At 39.8% G+C, this 19,015-nt stretch overlaps 1 protein-coding gene and 1 pseudogene across 5 annotated transcripts; one reads left to right on the forward strand and one right to left on the reverse strand.

Annotated features, from left to right (window-relative positions):
- Positions 1–104: 104 nt before the first annotated feature.
- LOC120719090 lies at positions 105–7,893 on the reverse strand (annotated as a pseudogene).
- Positions 7,894–8,020: 127 nt separating this feature from the next.
- slmapb (sarcolemma associated protein b) lies at positions 8,021–18,881 on the forward strand. 5 transcript variants are annotated; one of them, XM_040007983.1, is made up of 12 exons: positions 8,021–8,144; positions 10,573–10,748; positions 10,919–10,946; positions 11,055–11,114; positions 12,957–13,085; positions 13,210–13,284; positions 13,382–13,684; positions 14,005–14,275; positions 14,443–14,614; positions 16,731–16,865; positions 17,705–17,792; positions 18,192–18,881. In XM_040007983.1, exons 4-11 carry the CDS (start codon positions 11,063–11,065, stop codon positions 17,786–17,788), a joined length of 1,221 nt encoding a protein of 406 aa, XP_039863917.1. In that variant the 5' UTR covers positions 8,021–8,144; positions 10,573–10,748; positions 10,919–10,946; positions 11,055–11,062; the 3' UTR covers positions 17,789–17,792; positions 18,192–18,881. The 5 variants fall into 5 exon arrangements, with proteins under 5 accessions (XP_039863917.1, XP_039863915.1, XP_039863919.1 ...); XM_040007981.1 differs by lacking the exon at positions 10,919–10,946; XM_040007985.1 differs by lacking the exons at positions 10,919–10,946; positions 17,705–17,792.
- The last annotated feature ends 134 nt before the right edge of the window (positions 18,882–19,015 follow it).

Raw genomic sequence — 19,015 nt, forward strand, 5'->3', positions numbered from 1 at the left:
TCATCATATGAAATAAGGCAATGTGTGAAGATAGTTTTCACAGTCAAGACAGTAGTTTTCATTCTACACTCATTACATTATAAAGAATGAAAGAAAATCACCACTGGATTTGATGCAAATGTTTTATTACGAAATCTTTGGGTTTTTTTAATCAGGACATCTTTGGCATTTGGAATTGTATTCTAAAGCCTAACTCAGTAAGGCAAATGACGTGATTTCTTCTTTCATTAGTCAAACATTTTACCAAGTTTCAAAATAGAAATTATTGACATGTACATATGCAGCAGTAGCCGTGTGAGCAGTCATCCATTTGGTGCTGTTTAGTGTAACTTTAAGAACACACACACACACACAAACACACGTTGCTGTCCACTCCTGTAAGCAAACAGCAGATGTAAACTTCACACTATAAAAGTCTGTATGCCACACTGGAGTTCCTCTGTTCAGGTCCTCCCTCTGTTTGAAAAACACATTTTTCTGAGTGGGCAACAGTTCTTCTCAGAAGGTCACAGTGACACGGTGGGTTTCACAGGCACGCTGGTGAATGAAGGCCACACTGGAAATAAAATATCCCCTCTTTGGTACTCAGTGGTCATGAGCTTCTCCATTAAGGTTACTGGTGCGACTGTTGCCCTTGAGGGTTTGGTTCCGGCTTGGGTCTGTACTGCTACAAATCTCCTCTTCTGAGCTGCTCTCTATGTCACTGCGATCGTCTTTCGCCACCTGTAAAAGCAGTATTAGTTTAACTACTAGTTATGAATCATGGCTTAGAAACTGAACCTCATGCTAGCTCCAATGTGAGACTATAAGTACCCTAATGAATTTGAGCTGATGTTAAGCGAGTAATGTTTACCATGGTCACATCATTGCTAATGTTATCTGATTAGCATGATAGAAAAACTGAGATACTGAGGGATCTTGGTGCTAGATTAAATGTGGCTGTATTACAAACAATAGCACAGTTTAGCCTTAGTATCATATACTGAAATTGACAAAATGTGACAGGATACAAGAGGGGAGGGAAACCCAGCTGCCTTGGTTAAATGTGAAAATCAATTTCCACAACCGATCCCAAAACTAACCTTTCCCCTGAAAATGGCTTTGATGGCAATGCCCATGATGAGGTAGAACCAGATGATGTGAAGGCACTGCAGGACCAGCAGCAACCCATTCAATAGCCACCAGGCCCTGATAAGGCCCGGCAATCTCCCAGCTCTCAACCAGAACACTGTGAATAATCCTACAACAAAAACATGCAGATTTTTAGCAGATGTATCTGTATATAACAGTTAAGAAAATAGTAATAAACAGGTGAGAAGATAACAAGAGTTTTACAATAAATATAAGGAAGAAAGCTCTTGTTTTTCCTCACCAGAAGGGAAAGATGACAAGTCGACAGATGAAAAAGCTTATGCTGAAGAAGACAAAGAGGCCATCACATAGCCTCTGGTACTTGGCATAGTTTGCCATCTTGGCTGCCTTAGGAATAAATAATACATTAGGGATTAATAATAATAATAATAACAATAATAATAATAATAATAATAACAACAATAAGAATGATAAGAATAAAACCCACTGTTGTAATATACACTACTGTCACACTGTTACTGTAATGTCAATACGTTGTTTCTCTGTAAAACTGGTAGTACAAGTATCTCACATCACAGCTTCTGTGTTCCTAGCTGTGTTTACATACATGTTGGATACCTACACGGGCAGCCTTGCTGAGTTAAGCCAAGAGGCCTCTTTACCAGGATCATGTCTAACATCTAAAAATCTAAAAGATTTACTTTACCTCGAGGAAGATGTCAGATGCATCATGCACACACATGACCATACTGCCAGCTCTTATCATGTTGTTGCCATAGGAGAAAGTGATGAGAAGTATGGTAGCCAGATGGTGGACAAGCATAATCACGAAATCCTGCCATCAGAAAAACAAATGTAGGTAACAAAAGAAAGGTAATGAGGTAGAGAAGACGTTCATGTTACTGGCACATTAAATAATAGCATATTAACTTGATATTATGGACGCAAGAATGCAGTTTATCATACAAAGTGAAAATACTGGAATGGCAGCGTAGGGCGTAGAGTTACATGTATTTGAACAGTCATGTGTATTTGAACCTGAAGTTTTGATGAAACTGATGGTTCAAAAAGCCAACATTTGGCCCACTTTTAAACAGTGCAGAGAATCAGAAGTGAAACATGAGTTCACACGATGGTGTAAAAGCAAATCACTATGTGAATCTGAGGATGAATTAGCTTGTAATTCAAGTTGTTTAGCTTTTCTGTTGAGTTCTCACTCTGCTCATGTAGGCATTACTATTGTCCATTTTTAGTGTTATGTGCACACATCTGTAGCTAATGAGAATATATGCAGAGTCTATAAAGTTCAGTTTGTCATTTTAGTTTGTTTTTACATAACGATAGATGTTAAACTTCCACCTACTCCCTATCAGGCTTAAAACATTTATTTAGACTGTCACAAATTTGTGTTTGTCTGATACCAACCTCACTGATGTAGCTCATTTTTGTACTTTATTTTGAACAAAAACAAATTAAATAAACCATTCATCTATTTAACACACTCCAGCTATTCATCCAACCAAGCATGTCTTTGGACAGTGGAAGGAAATCGTGTACGTACAGTATTGTAAATCCATGCATGTGTTCTCTGTGCCTGCAAACTCCACACATAAAGGCCCTAACTGGCTAGCAAGGTCCAAGCCCAGAACCATATTGCTTTGAGGCACCATGCCATGCCTAATCCAATTATTTCTTCTTCTTCTGTCAGTCACTACAGTGGATCATCTCTCATCCTTTCCCATCTTGCCCTTTCCTTTGTACCGCCTGTCACACCAACCCTCTCCTTCTCTACATTCATAAGCCTTCTCTGAGATCGCTCCCTATTTCTATTCCCTGGCAGCTCAATTTTTAATATTCTTTGTCTAATATAACTGTTATCCCTAACCTGCAACTGCAACCAATTTCAAAATTTAGCAATGTCACACAACTACATTTACCACTTTAAATCCATAAAGTGGGAACACATGTTCCAGATTTGTTGATTAGAACCTGCTTAGGTGGTAACAGGAGGAATCTCTTATTTAAACCTCTTATTTAAACCTTTGACATCTGGAATCTTGTGTTCTTTAATTATTCACTTTTAGTGTGCGGTCTTACCATGCCATGATCTAAAAAGCGTTCTTAAAAAGTTTTCATTACAAAGGCTGGATTCCTTCAAGTCTGACAAAGGAAGAGCTCCAAATCATTTGGCATAAAGCAATCACCTGTAAGGAAAATCCTTTACAAGTGGCACAGAATAAAAACAGCTTTTAGCATATGAAGCTCATCCCAAATCTAAAGCGTGGCACTGGAAGTATTATAGTACTACAGCTTTGCAGTTATTAATTGCTCTTTAAATTCTGCATCATATTGTGCTTAAAGAAAATGGAAATGCCCACGAGCTGAGGTGGACCTGGAAGGTGCCCTTTTAAAGGGCAAAAGGATCCTCAGCACACAAATGCATCAAATGGGTAGTTTAGAAAGAAGAAATAGAGGGTTATGGAACGGCCCACAGTCAGGAAGAAAAATGAAGCTCCCTGAAATGTTGCAGGCAGATTTGAAATAGGCTGTAATTTTCTTTGTGGTTGTGTTCAAGCGTTTACATCTGTAGACACAGTTTAAAACAAGATCAAATGGTGGCCTGCCCAAACACATGAAAAACAAGCCAATTTCCATGTGATCTACTTATTTTTGAATGTATACTTTATTGTCCTTTTAGCCAGAGCACATAATCAAGATACAATCCTACACGCTTCCTTTAAGAAAAGAAAAAAAAAAAAAAAGGATTTGGCTTTGATACAAAAGGCAATGTGCATTTATTGAGGCTATTAATAGTTAGTTAGGCCGGTTGTTGTTGGACTCACCTTTCTTTTAATGTCTATGAACTGGGAAAACATCAGAGACCAATAAAAAGCCAGCTCTACAAGATAGTAGCTGTGCTGTTCAGGACTCAGTGGCTTTGGGAGAGAGTGAAAGAAACACACCTTTGATAAATATGTAGCAATACCAACTGACCTGTTAACATTATGGTGGTAAACAGAGTCTCCTTATAATAAAAGTAATCAAATATAATGCGTAAGCAGAAAAAATATTAACCTGAAAAGGGTAGTTCTGCCAACACTCTCTGGTATCCCACATCCACGATGTCTGAAGGAAACAGATTACAAAAACATGCATTATACTGTTGCAGGTTCACCTATTACGAGCCAACGATAAGAACCGCTTCCGTGAACCGTAATAGTATTGCAGAGGGCAAAAAGTACATTTTAAACTTACCGACCACAGATGGTTGATGCCATAAATAAAAATCGCCAGGTAAAAAGTGAAACGCCACCTGAAAGGAAAGAGAAGAATAGAAAGACGAATTTAGCATACACCGGAGGCACTTACATACATAAGCACACTCCCAGTGATCATTTTAACATATACTAAGTAGCACTTAGACTGGCATCTGTAAGGTTTCAAAACCAAAGTATTTGGCCTATTTACATTTTTACTTGATGAGTGTATCAAAAGTGATCACCAAGATGGTTAAAATACATTTTAAGAGATATTTTTACTAAATATTATGGCAACCCATCTAGAAAATTCTTGTGAACAACTACTGTCTGCAAAGTATTAAGCTAAGTCCTCAAGCAGATGCTGACAGGCACATTGGATTAATTCTCTGGGGACCGTGGATGCCTGCGCAGCATTTCAAAACAATTTATATGACAGGAGCTTATATGCACGTGCATGGACTAGCGTTGTTAAATCCCCTCAATTGTTTGTACATTACAAAGCAGAAACCCCTGTAGAAACCTACGTACATGCTCTCACAGAACTTTTTCTGTGTGCTGGGCCTGTCCTGGTTCCGACGGACGCGAAACCATCTCTGTATTTTCCGTACATCCCAGTCCAGCTGCTTGGAGAGTCCCTCCAGTTGCCTTTCATCTGGACTCTAAAGAGGACAAACATAAAATAACTCTCTACTCCTTGTAAAACCACAAAACCAATAGGTATGCCTGTCACATGACAATAGGTATTGACTGAACATATCATTATGACTGTGGCAGTGTGTTCCAGTGCAATAACATCATGTTGCTGCTGCAGTGTGTACAGGGACGTGTAATAGACTACAGAACAAACACGGGCTTTATGTACCGCTTTGGACTGATACAGCCTCTCCAGGATAGCATTGGGCTGAGCTTGCCGAGGCACTCCCGCCTGAATCTGAAGTATGTGGGCACAGGGCTTGGCCACTAGCCTGTATACACACAGACAGAGGGGCAAAAAGAAGAGGGTGGGGAAGCAGAAGTGTATGGTATTAGAAGAGAAATTCACACAGGGAGAGACTTAGAGGGAGTTGTTTAGTGTCTCCAAGAAAAACAAAACAAAACAGAGGGTTATCCAACATTTGCTAGGAGATTCCACCATTTACATGAGCTATGGAGCTTTCACAGTTTGCCCACAGAGTTACGCCTTGCATACATTTGTTTAAGACGAAGGAAGCATAACAGAAGCTATAGGGGGAGACACAAGGAAATGCTGAAATGAAGGGATCCTGAGGAATGTTGCACCTAGCCTAAATGGTAAATGGTAAATGGCCTGCATTTGTATAGCGCTTTTCTAGTCCCTAAGGACCCCAAAGCGCTTCACACTACATTCAGTCATTCACCCAGTCACACACAGGCGATGGCAAGCTACGTTGTAGCCACAGCTGCCCTGGGGCGCACTGACAGAGGCGAGGCTGCCGGACACAGGCGCCACCGGGCCCTCTGACCACCACCAGTAGGCAAACAGGGGGTTAGTATCTTGCCCAAGGATATTTGGCATGCAGCCAGGAGGTAGCCTGGGATCGAACCACCGACCTTCTGATTAGTGGCTGACCTGCTCTGCCACCTGAGCTACAGCCACCCCTGAGCTACAGCCTAAACAAAGTTCGTCATGTGAGAGTATGGGAAGGATACTCTGCCTACCAAAATGCTAATTTGTGTCACGGGATCATCTGGTTGACTCGACCGGTGTTTATTAAATTCATCACACATCAGCCTAAAAACACCCAACATATCTAGAACAGTTTTCACAACACGGAAAAAAGAAGAAAAAAAACCTTTGAATGAATAGCAGCACAGAGTAGACAGGGCTGTCCCTGAATGCTCAATTTCAGACAGTTTCCATGAACCAAAACTAAGCTGAAAAACATGACTTTTAGTGCAGTCGTGAGGTTTGGACAGAGGAAAACCTTGTTTAAAAATCACATAACGTGCAATGCCATTCCCTTAAATGTAATTCTCTCATTCCAGAGTATGCCAGAGGAGTCATTTTAATATACCTCCTACGTAAAGACGTCCTTACCTGCACAGATTCTTTAATTAACCAGATTCTCCCATCGGAAATGTTACTTGAAAGAGTCTAGTTAGCCAGCAAATCAGGTTTTGTTTTGCTCAGTTTGAAAATCCCGTTTGTCAAGGAGGGTGACTCATGTAAGGCTTCTTTAACTGGCTCAAATGTAATTGGGGCCATAAACTGCAGCTTCCAGGACTGAACAGTGACGCCAGTGCATGAGTGCTTTGAAAAACGGGCAAAGTTCATCAGAGTGCACCGCACAAAAACTCTAAAACTAAAGTGTCAAAACAATGCTTCACGAAGCAACGAGTAGCATCAGTGTGTGTACCTTCATCTTTTATATACAGTCTATGAATGAGATTGAAGGTGTAATTAATATTAAGGTACCATACCAGCTCCAGCTTTTCAGCTTTGTTATGCAAAAGCAATAAACCAGATCTAGATTAGGAACCAGTACGAGGAGTGATTTGGTTGGAAAGGCGTATCTGTTTTGACTGCCTGGATCAGGACTGGAAGTAGTGACTCAGAATCACAGAGCTACTGAAGAGAACCACTGTTTATTGGCATAATATTGGTACAGAATAGTGTCCATCGCTAGACATTTTATTCAAAACAGGAAAACAGGAAGTGAAAGAGCTAGTGAGCAAATCAGAAAGAATGTATGATCTGCATCCCCCTCCCTCCCTCCAAAAAAAAAAAAAAAAAAAAAAAAAAAAAAAAACCTTGTTTCTGTTTCTCATCAGCAGTGTCATCACCTCACAACAATGCAAACACAGTAAAATATAAAACTGCCACAAAAGCCAATAAAAATTCTTGCATTCTTACGTATTCTTGTTAAAAAAAAAGAGATAGTCTATAATTATCTGTCACAAGAAAAGCCACGTGACAGGATTTTTGTTAACATAGTAGGTCCACAGAGAGTTGCTAGTCTCCAGAGAGAGTGACTCATATATTAAAGTTCATGTAGCAACATTTGTATGGTGCAGTTTGGTGTAATCTTTTCTTTGTAAGTAAAAGTTCTCGAAGCCCAATCATACCGGTGCAGAACAAACTAGCGCTACACAGACACACAAAAATCTATTTTACCTTTCAAACAGCAGTCTCAGAAAGTAAACTACGGCAGCCAGAGGAAAGGCATACAGCATGTTCCAGAGTCTGGGGTACTCCACGCCAGGTGGTGGATGCTCCAAGTCCGCCCAAGTGACATTTTCAGGAAGCCAAAACCTTTCACTCCAAATCCAGGCTGAGATAAAGGAAGTCATCGGGGAGAAGCAAAACACAGCAGATCAGCAGCAGCAAATGAGGTAACTGAGAGAAAAAAACTGCCGTACATGTAGTAGTAGCTCAGGCTAGCTAAGGAAAAACTTAGCAGTCATTCCTCCCTACTTCTTCCTCTCCCTGCTGTTGTAATAGCAGAACTAAGTTATCTAAGCATCTCTTCTGGTTCACTCCTATGACTAAACTCCACAGACACGTAACAGCTATGACTCTCCGAGGTAACACCCACCTCAATTATTATTCACAAAAGTGCTTCCACTGGTTCCGTGCTGCTCGCCGTAACGTCGTGCCTATGGTAGGAGGAGTCAAAGGCAGCTGACGCTAACACGGAGTCGGTTACGCCTCCAATTAGCGGCAAACGTTATTCATTAGCTAATGCTAGGTTAACCATTAAAACTAACTTAGTAGGTTAAAACTAACTTACTAACAGTGGTTAAACGTTCTTACATGGTGGAGTAATTATGTTCGTAAGTTGTAGCAGTTAAAAGGGTTTTTAGCCACATTTAATGCCTCAATTTTAAGTAAACGGGCATAAATGATAGCCGTTTGTAATGCTATCTAAATAACCTAGCTAGAGAGAGAGATGTGCATGCATACACATACACACACACACACACACATATATATATATGTGTGTATATATATATATGTATGTATGTATATATATATATATATATATATATATATGTATGTATGTGTGTGTATGTATATGTATATGTAGGTAAGGTAAGGTAAGGTAACTTAATTTATACCCACAGGTAAATTTGCTTTACAGAAAAATGATAGCATTTGGCATCCCTTCAAAAACACACATACCTAATAAATATAAACCTCACTGTTGCACATATATAGTAATCTACAGTATAGATTTGTGTTTATTTTTTAATATTATTATAATAGTAATAATTATAACTTGCTTAATTGTAATTTTTGTAGTATTAAAAGTTGCTTCAAAAAATGTACAAACAATACCAGCATTAAAACATTACAAAGTACACTTACAGCCATTACTAGGTACACCTTGCTAGTCCTTGGTTGGACTTCCTTTTGTCTTCAGAAAACCCTCAATGTTCTTAAAAATTCCTCAGAGATTTTGGACCATATTTACATGATAGCATCACACCATTACTGCACATCCATAACATTAATCTCCTTTTACACCCCATTTCAAAGGTGCTCCATTGGCTTGAGTTCTGGTGACTGTGGAGGCCACGATACAGTGAACTCTTTGTCATGGTCAAGAAACAAGTTTGACATGATCTGAGTTTTGTGAAACGGTGTGTTGTGTTGGTGGAAGTACCTATAAGAAGATAGGTAAACTGTGGTCATAAAGGGATGGAACAATACTCAAGTAAACTAAGCCGTTTAAATGATGCTTAGTGCTACTAAGGTCCTAAAGTGTGCCAAAAATATTCCCCACACCAGTACACCAACAACAACCTGAACCATTGATACAAGGTATTATTACATTGTTGCTTTTTTAGTAATAGAATACCTACCATACGAATGTTGCTGCAGAAATTGAGACTCATCAGGCCAGGCAGTGGTGACTATGTGCAAATTGTATCCTTAGTTTCTTGTTCATAGCTGACAGGATTGGCGCCCAGTGTGGTCTTCTGCTGCTAACCCATTTGCTTCAAGGTTTGACATCTTACATCCACAGATTCTCTTCTACATACCTTGATTCCAGTGAGTGTTTATTAGACTTACTGTTGCCTTCCCATCAGCTCAGACCAACTGGGTTTTTCTTCTGACATCAACAAGGTATTTTCTTGTTGATGTATTTTCTTGTCTTCCTGAAAACTGAAACCCACTGGATAAAACAATGAAAAAATTTCTAATCTTTACACCGCAAGTCTGAACTTAATGTTTGACATGCTGGTTGAAGTTGAGACATTGATCTAAGATAATGACAACATTTCTAGCAAATTCTTTTGGGTCATTTGTTATTTTCTCAAGATGGGAAGTGACGCTGTTAGAAAGATGATAAGGACCAAAATGAGACCTACAACTGTTAGTTATCAGCATGGCCAAGGGATAACAAATCTACCCTAGTCAAAAACATCTTTCGCCTTTTCCTGCATAAATGGATTAAGTTAATGTTGCATTTGCTAACTAATTCTCAGTAAAACATTAAGCTTGCATTGATCTTGGAAACCTGTTGCATTATGTTATTACTGGAACAAGGCTTGTACAGCCTCAAAGAAGAAGATGAGCTGATGTGTGAAAGATTAGTCAAATAAGGTCTTCATACCCCGTCTGTGTTACTTTATGTTTAAATGGAAACAAACACCCTTCACCCTCTTATACCTCCCACTGTAACCCCTCCTATTTCTGTCTTGGGATTGTTTTGATTGTTTTACCTCTCTCACCATAATTTTAAAGCCTACTGAAGAGGCTAACACACAGTCCAATAAAGTAAGAAATCACTATAAGATACATAAATTTATCCCTAAAGATTATACATGTAAAACTACACCTTTAGAGTCCGGTGTATATCTAACCCTAAAAGCCAATAATTGGTATAAAGTGAAGACCCAGTGAAATACAGGACAAAACAAGAGAGGAAGTGAATGCAAGAAACACACTCCTACGCTGGCAGTCCCTATTCACTGCCATCCTGTAGGTTTTTACATCAGTACCAACCAGCCAGAGAGCAGCTCAGCCCCCTGAACAAAACCTCTCTGTGTCAGTATGCAGCTGCAGCTTCCGAGATGCCCTACTTGGATGCATGACCCAGTGTGGAGGGGCTGAGGACCTGAGCCACAAAAGAGGGGGGGATCAAATTTTTAAGGACGCCCATCTGACGCGTCTCTAGTGTAGCATTAGGATCATATTTAAGCTACTTTACTGTTTACTTTACCCTGTTTAATTTTTCCCCCTCACTGGCTTCAGCCCACCAATAGCAGAAAGGTCTGGTACAAAGTGTCTGTCATCACTGTCCACCCCCCTCAAGTTTGGACTGGTCCGTTTCGCATCTGAACAAACCTCATAGTTGGAGAAGAGTTCTTCATGTCAGGGACTGCTGTAGCCTCAGCACACTGATTACCGCAGCTCCTGGATAATCTAAGGTAATATTTTCCTGTTAAGTTTTATTCTTAACCCCTTCATTAATTATTTTACTGTAACATACTCCTAAAATCCTTCTTCCCTAGCAGCTCTCTGAACCTGTCTCTTCCAGTAGTATTTGTGTGTTCAAACATTTTTGTGTTTACATTTAAAACCATCTCAAATCTAACAGTGAGAAAAAGAACAAAAGACTTTGTCAGGTCTGTTTGGGGTCTTTTTAAGCAATATTAATTTCATTTAAAGCTTTCTTTCTTTATCTGTGCATGTGATATGTCTTGTTTTTGTTTTGTTTTGTTATGTTGTTATAGATAAGAAAATGGATGAGAAAGAGCTGAGTGATCCCTTGAATAACGTATCTGTGATTAAAGGTAAATATAGACACCACTGATTTGAAGTGAATGACTTTGCATTGTTTTGCTCCTCTAATGGCTCCTACCTGACACAGCACATCTCGCTAACTGAGTGTGGAAAGGGGGGGTGGAAAACCCTGAGTCACACTTAAAATGAGTGTCTGGCCCTGTAAGGACAGCTGGATGGCTTTTAGAGCTTACGGTGCTGTAGATGGCCTTGTTTTAGAGGCTAGTGTCTCCTGTGTCAACAGCTTATTAGAAGATGGAGTCTCTTTGCACAGAGGGCATGTCAGCTGACTGATGTGTGTTAGCTATGACATTTAGGGTGACTAATAAGAATAGAATGCAAAGGACAGCGCAATGATGGCGCAATATAGCGAATATGAAAATCGACGGGGACATTCATAGGAAAAAATGCAAGTACGTTGGTGACTGAATCAATTTTGCATGATGAATGAATTTGTAATGCTTCACTGCACAATATATAGGGAGCACAAAGCAAACAGTGTCCTCACAACAATAGTGTACCTCAGTAATTCAGAGAGATGAAGATATTTGAGATTCAGCTGCATAAAGAATATTTGTTAGCTGTAAAATGATCTCCCTTTATGATCAGCAGTTTAAAAGGAATACTGTAGACTTTCCGTGCGAGTGGTGCTAACCCCCTGATTCAGTTAAAGAATGCTGTCACATTCAATGAGAAGGAAACAGACAGCAGGCGAAGATGGGCCACGATGGGTCTAGCCTTCAGCACCGGAGCTAAAAAAAGACTTTCTCCTACATTTTTTTTCTTTCCTGTCGTCACTTGAGGCAGTGTGATGCTCAATATTCCCAACTAGTCTGCAAGGTATTTTTACACACAGATTAATTCCATTACTATGCTGTCAGGTGTCATTCTGTGACACTGAGACATTTTTGCCGTAATAACTAATCTCGCTAAAGATAACATGTTGCACCCTCATTTGAAATACCCTTTATTCCCTGTGCGGTCTTTGTAGGGCATTCATCTTTCACACAAAGTGAATACAGATTGCATACTCACAGGGTGCCCACTCACTCGCATATGAAGGAACACACAATCACACTGTCCCCCCATGCTTTGTCTGGCACACAGCGGGGTGGTCATGTGCTCGAGTCAGAGGGTGTCACCAGCTCTCAGCCTTTGTTTCACACCGCTTCATTTTAGGGACACTTATCAATACCGCCTGCTAACATTTTTACAATCATGTGGATTTTCGTGTGATTATGTAGCCATGTTTGATGGATGTAGACACAGTTTTCACAATAAATATTGGATTTCAGGGCAGTTCAGGTTCTGGTGCGTCTCCATTTATGGTGCACATGCTTGACCTGTCCCCTGCCAAATGTTCGTTCTGGGATGAGGTCATCTCTTTTCCTAGCTGTGGTAGATTAGGGGCTCGAGATATTCACTAGGCATTTGCAAAGCACAAGTATTTGTGGAGCCTGTTTCCACCTCCAGGAAACACAACAGACCCTTGACAACGCTGGCAAGCCTATTCCCTTTGTGCATTGTTTAGGTACTATTAATGAGTAATGTAGAATCGCTACAGACTCATATGTGACTGGGGTAATGGATAATTTGGAATGAAAAAAGTGTAGATAAGACACTTGTTTCTATTTCTGGGTTAGCAATTATTTTATGTAATAGGCCCATTTTGAATATCTTGGGAAATCATCTAGTATGTCAGTCCTGGTTAAATATTTGGGACTGCAGTAAAAGTAAAACTGTCAAACATTTCATTATTTTTGTAGTTTTATGGCAAATGTATGGAGCCTGTCCATGTTAAGATCATGATTCTTCTAACTGGGATCCCCTTTTTTTTTTTTCTTCTTCATTAGATGATCTGACCAAGGCAAAGATGGGCTCCTCTGGTGACTCTGAAAAAATCATTCAGCGCTTGACTGATGAACTTCGAGAGGCCAAGGACCTAGCTAACACAGAGAAACATAAATGCATGGAGCTACAAGGTGACACGCCACATCTCCAATGTTAAATAGGACCATCCACTCCATTTTCTATTGCATTCACACATGTGTGCATGCACCCAACACCAAATAAATGACATGACTGGTACAATTAAATGCTGTGTAGGTATCCTGGAGGAAGAGACAAAGGAGAAGAAAAAACAAGCTGATGATTCTGCCAAACAGATAAAACTTCTTGAAGGTACATCTATCTGTGGATTAGAAGCATATGCATAATATTAATCTTTTTTTTAAATTGACACTGTCTCTAATTCAAACACTGACTCCGGTTTGGACAGGTCAGCTGCGGCAGCTCCATGATGAGATGGCTGTTCTCAGAGAGCAGATAGACGTCTCCTCCAGCTCACATGATGAGCTACAAAGCGCACGTGATGAAGTGAAGTCGCTGAAACGTGCCCTGGAGGCAGCAGCTGCCGAGCGGGACCGTGACGTTGCTGCCGTCCAGTCTAACCTGGCGACTGTCTCCAATGATCTGGACAAATGGCGTCAAACGGCCAACAAGTACGAGCGTGAGATTGACAACCTGCAGCGTGACCTTCAGCAGCAGAGCAAGCAGTGGCAGAAAACTGCAGAAATACAAGGTACTACACGGTGCCCCTGGTAGTTATAAACGCATGAAATGGAGCATTTGCACTGAAAATAATTCTTCCATGGAAATGAACTGTGTATTAATAAATCAAATAATATTACCATTCCTTGTCCAAGACATGAGGCCTACTCGCTCTCTATGTATTTTGTTTCTAACAAGCAGACTTCTCTTCATACTTGTACACTGGTCAATCAAAGTATAATTAAAAACATGTTTTTTGATAGTTTTTGCTTTATCTGTAGGCAAATCAAGGACATACAATCTGTTAAAAAACAGCATTGTTACATAAGCCTTGTTCGTTTCTTTTTACAGCCAGTGAACTTCAGTCCATGCAGGTGGAGTGTAATGGCCTTCACAAAGAATGTTCTGTTCTTCGATCTGAGAAACAGGATATCGTGAATAAGCACCAGAAGGAAAAAAGCAGTCTGCAGAGTGAATGTGCTTCCCTCAGGGCTGAGAACGAGGAACTCCTGAAGACTCACCAGAAAGACAAAAGCAACCTGCAGAGTGAATGTGCAGCACTGCGCACTGAGAAGGAGGCAGCCCTGCAGAAACAGCAGCAGCTGGAGAAGGACCTTGCCAGGTCGGTGCACTGATCTACATTACTGGGAGCTCTTACCCCCACCTTCGTGCTCCCTCTGTCTCATCTGTTTTAATCAGCACCCACGTGTTTTGATTTACATGATACTACATAATTTTTTTTCTCTCATCTTTTACATATTGAACTCAGTTTTGTTTTGCTTCTGGTAGTTTGCGTGCCCAGAACACTGAGCTGAAAAATAGCCTTGGATCCCTTGAGCAGACCTGGCAGGAGATGGAAAAGAGCCAGGTAGCCCTGCAGCTCCAGCACCAGCAGGATAGCACCACACTGCAAACCCAACTGGATGAGGCAGACAGCCGCAGCAAGGCTCTGCAAAAAGAGGTACGCCCCTCAAAAGTTGAGACATCAACCTTAGGTGTCCAGTATCTTAGTGGGTGTCATGCAGATGAATACTTCTATCTCAAATGTGAAAAGTGAACCCTCTCTGACCTGGATGGCTTTTAATACAGTCCTGCAACTGACAGGCCTTATAAGCACACACGTGTTTTACTCATTAATGCTAACCAAATTTGATTTGGACTTCAGTCCTGTTAGTTTTCACTTGAATTTTTGCATTTTAGTTTTTCTAGCTAAATGGTAGTGGTTCTGAATGTTTATCTGTGGCAAAACTGATCCAGTTTAGAGGCTATTGGAAGACTGTAGCTGCTGCCAGTGTGCTGCTGACCGTGCTGCTTTAGAGGGCCAATGCTGACAAGCTGTTGCAGTATTTATGAAATTACTTTGGGACACTGTGGGAAAGGGGAGGTTTTGAAAGAAAGTCAAATCACACTCTTATTACAATAAATGGCAAGTTACCACAAAGCCTAGGAGAATTAGAAATACAAGGACAACGTATTATCAGGATAGTGGAATATAACTTTAGCAATATTACTTATTACATTTTAGATTTACATTTAACTTTTTTAGGTAATGTAAAGTCATAATTTCTGGAAAATTCCCAGTTCTTCCATTTTTTTCAGTGATTTAAGTTTAAATATGAACACATCCTGGCTATGATAACACATTAGTCAAAACTTTTTATGTTGTTGCTTCGGTTTCATGGTCAAACTGCCATTTGACTAAAAATCAAGACTCAAGAACATGTACTTGTAATTGGTGCTCTGATATCATGCGCTTCTCAGTTTTGTGTGATTTAAAGTGAGCAAATTAAAATCACTTGATTTGTTTTTGGCATTATTAGCAGTTGCAATATCCAACAGAGTTACAAGAATCTGGTTTTTACTCAAATTATTAATGCAGGACAGTAAAATCACCCATACGGAAAAGAAATAGTAAAAACTTATATATGATTTACTCATGAAAGTGGCCACTTTCGCATTACTTTCATACATTATTTTAGTAAGTATCCAAAACATACAAGTTTCATTATATAATTTTTCAAGGGATCTTATATCTGTTTTCACTCTTATATGCTTTTCATACAAGTTTCACACAAGACAGATACAAACTTTATAAGATTTATATATATCTTTTCCATATGGGCAACGTGGAGCTCAAATAACTTTGAGCAAACTAAGACTGAAGTGTCATGAAGAAACCTTTTAATGCTTTCATTTTATTTAATCTCATGTAACATAATTTAAAGAAATTTGCTGTTAACAACCAATTTACAAAAGAAGTACTGCAAATTGTTGCCATTCAGGACATTTACAGCTGTATGAGACGGGCAGCTGTTCTCAAAGTCGTCTACTCAAGGTACTTTATTGTATTTCTTCTCATCATCTAAGATTGCGCAGAAATACCTGATGATGGGATGATGAGGACAACTGCACTATTTTAGAAAACTCACATTCTCCCATGACTAAAAGTGTCTCTGAGTGATCATTGCTGAGAATTTAGAGCTTTCTATTTTGAGACGATGTTGGCGTCATCTAGGTCAGAACAAAGTCACATCCACCACAGTTGAATGGTGAAGCCATCACGGAGCCTTAATGACTTTCTCTGAAGCCTTTAAGACACTTGTGTCAATAAATCTATGACTCTTACTGACATTATAAAGAAAGTCCATGCTTCTTCCCAAAAAAACAACAACAACGAAAAAAGATCCCACCCAGATATTTCACAGGTTGCTGCGTGCTGTCCAGGGGCAATACCTACTCTAGGTTTGTATGGGGATCACTGGCTGCTGTCAGTTAATGAGGAGTGGCAGTGCTAAGTAGTAGAAAGCATAGTTGGGTCATCTTTGACACAATGAATGAATGAGGGGGGGAAGGAGGGAATAATGTTGTCCCTTTTATAGACTGCACCTCACCCTAATTAGCTCATGTATAGAAAATTCAGCAGTTAAGCACTGCAGGAAAGACTGGTTTATCTTGTAAATGGCAACAGAAACTGTTCCTCAAAAGCATTACACAATACCATCAAACTAAAAACTTTAAATTAACCTGAACTGATTAGAGTGTATATTTGAATTAAATGTTTAATTTGCTTCGTGCAGTACGAGGAGGCTAGGATGGAGCTGTCAGACCTCAAGGAAAAATACGAGAAGGTTGAGCAGGAAAAACAATTGGTTACAGATGAACTCGAGGCATGCAGAGCCAACATGGAGGAACTGCAAGGAAAAGGGACAAAGGTGAGTACTCATCTATCAAACGCACAGCAAAAACAGGAAGGCATTTTACCCTAATATATGAATGGCATCGTGTATAATAATATATAACAGGTTAAAAAAATAATATATTGAGTGTGGAAACAATCATCTGCACTTTTACTTTCAGAGGCAATAACTTCTTTAGCAGTTTCTGTTTTGGGGGGGCATGGGCTTCATTTCCAATGTTCCCCTTTTGTTCAGCATCTGTTTGCGCAGCATCTCCAGATATAAAAGATGAATCTTATTGTAAGATTCACAATTATTATCTCTTTTTTTATTTTAGCACATATGCTCCCCTCTAGTCATCCAGTGTCTATTAGTGTTGCTTTTATGGGCCATTCACACATATGGATTCAAAAAGCTGTGCCAGACGGCTGCTATTTGGTAGCTAAGCTGAGGTGAGAGCACCGTGCAACTGTATCACTTCCATTTCAGATAATGGACTTAAATGCCAGGCATACCTGATAGCTTAAAACATCTTCAGCAAATACAAAAAGGTGGGAAAAAAACTCAGCAAACTATGCTGTACAACAGGAGATAAACATGACCGTGTATAGTAACACTGATATGTAGGATGTCAACTCTGTACTAAACACAACACACCCCCGGACACACAACTACGGATTTATGAGGCCATAAAGGTCCAGCTCCTTTGTATCTGTATGTGTGAACTAACAATGACACACTGACAGCCGTGTGTGACTGAGATTTGTATAAATACTAGTTACAGGCGTAGAAAACTGACTGAGGGATCTAATAATAAACCAACCAAAGTATGTCCCATTGCAGTTGATTACTATAATATCCCTTCCCTTCTGTAGACATCCCTATTGCTGCCTGTTCAAGCCATAGTCATCGGCCTTATCCTGGCTTTGCTGTATTGGTGCTTCGGCGCATTGTGGTAGCAAGGTACACATTACTCCTGTCAAGTCGGCCTACATCTTTTCATCCTCATCAGTGTCTCTTAGACCATTGCATGATTTAATCAGGTTTTCCTCATTCCCGAGAATGCCTTCCTCAGGGGAAAATCCCCCAGGAAAAAAAAAAAATTCTTCAGAAATCTAACCTCTCTAATCATACAGCTTCAACATCTGACATCTGTTTGTCCTGCCTGGATGGCTAATGCTTAACAACTGTTTCTCACAGTTGGTGTTTGATAATGCTTATCTTTATCTGCAAGCGCTGTTTGTATTTGTGCACTGCCTTGATCTCAGTGGCTCCCTCTGTCAAAGCTTTGGTGATCCAAAATGGGTGCATGTTTATTCGCTGTTGCTCAACTTTCTATTTCTGTGTTGCCACTTATTCCAGAAACTGTGGATGATCTGGGGGCCTGTGGTTGCTGCGGCTCTGACAGCTGTGACTGCTGCCGTGCTCTTCAGGACCTGAGGGCGACTCATTCATGCATACACACGCACCCACCCACCCACCCACGCACACACACAAGGGAATCCATATTTGTCTTCAGGTGTCAGAACTTGCCCTCCTTATCATATCTGCACTATTAACTCGGAGGGCTCATATTTAACTGTTTAATTTTTAAGATGCTCTATTTTAGATGGCAGAGAAGTTAATAAAAGAATGTGATTTTTGTGTGCAAAGTAAGTTTGTACGTCCGTTATTTACAGGAAGTCTAGTCAAGTTTACAATTTTGATTGGGAATATGGATGAATGTAAAAAATAAATAAATATGCCACAAACTCAACTAATTATTAGTATTTATGATAATGTTTTAGGTGGATCACTTGAGCTCTAAATGTAGCACTTCTATGTAATTGTCATAATAATGGAGATTGTCACAATAACACCCCCTAATGGAGTGTGTAATGAAAGCCATAGATGGGTAACTGCATTAGTGATGGGAACTGCAAAGAGATCTGTTGGTGTAACTATTATCTATGTGAAAATAGATAGCGTTTCAGACAGAATTGAGCTGAGCAGGAGTTTATCTTGTTTGTTTTTTCTCAACAGAGAACCATTAAAGAAAATTGCAGAAACATACATTTAGATCCATTTTCTTCATTTATGTGGCCGTTGTCTAGACTGCAGTTGTACTTATCTGTATTTAGTTTCTGCTTTGCTTTTTTCTGTTTTTGTTTGTTTGTTTTGTTTAACTTTTCATTTCAGTTTTATGA

The sequence above is a fragment of the Simochromis diagramma genome, unplaced genomic scaffold, assembly GCF_900408965.1.
Source record: "Simochromis diagramma unplaced genomic scaffold, fSimDia1.1 OVJJ01000545.1, whole genome shotgun sequence".
Lineage (NCBI taxonomy): Eukaryota > Metazoa > Chordata > Actinopteri > Cichliformes > Cichlidae > Simochromis > Simochromis diagramma.

Coding starts and splice junctions, on each gene's coding strand:
- slmapb (XM_040007983.1), top strand. CDS start 11,063: ATGGATGAGAAAGAGCTGAGTGATCCCTTGAATAACGTATCTGTGATT. Junction 13,285..13,381: donor ACAGATAAAACTTCTTGAAG/GTACATCTATCT, acceptor CGGTTTGGACAG/GTCAGCTGCGGCAGCTCCAT. Junction 14,615..16,730: donor GCAAGGCTCTGCAAAAAGAG/GTACGCCCCTCA, acceptor TGCTTCGTGCAG/TACGAGGAGGCTAGGATGGA.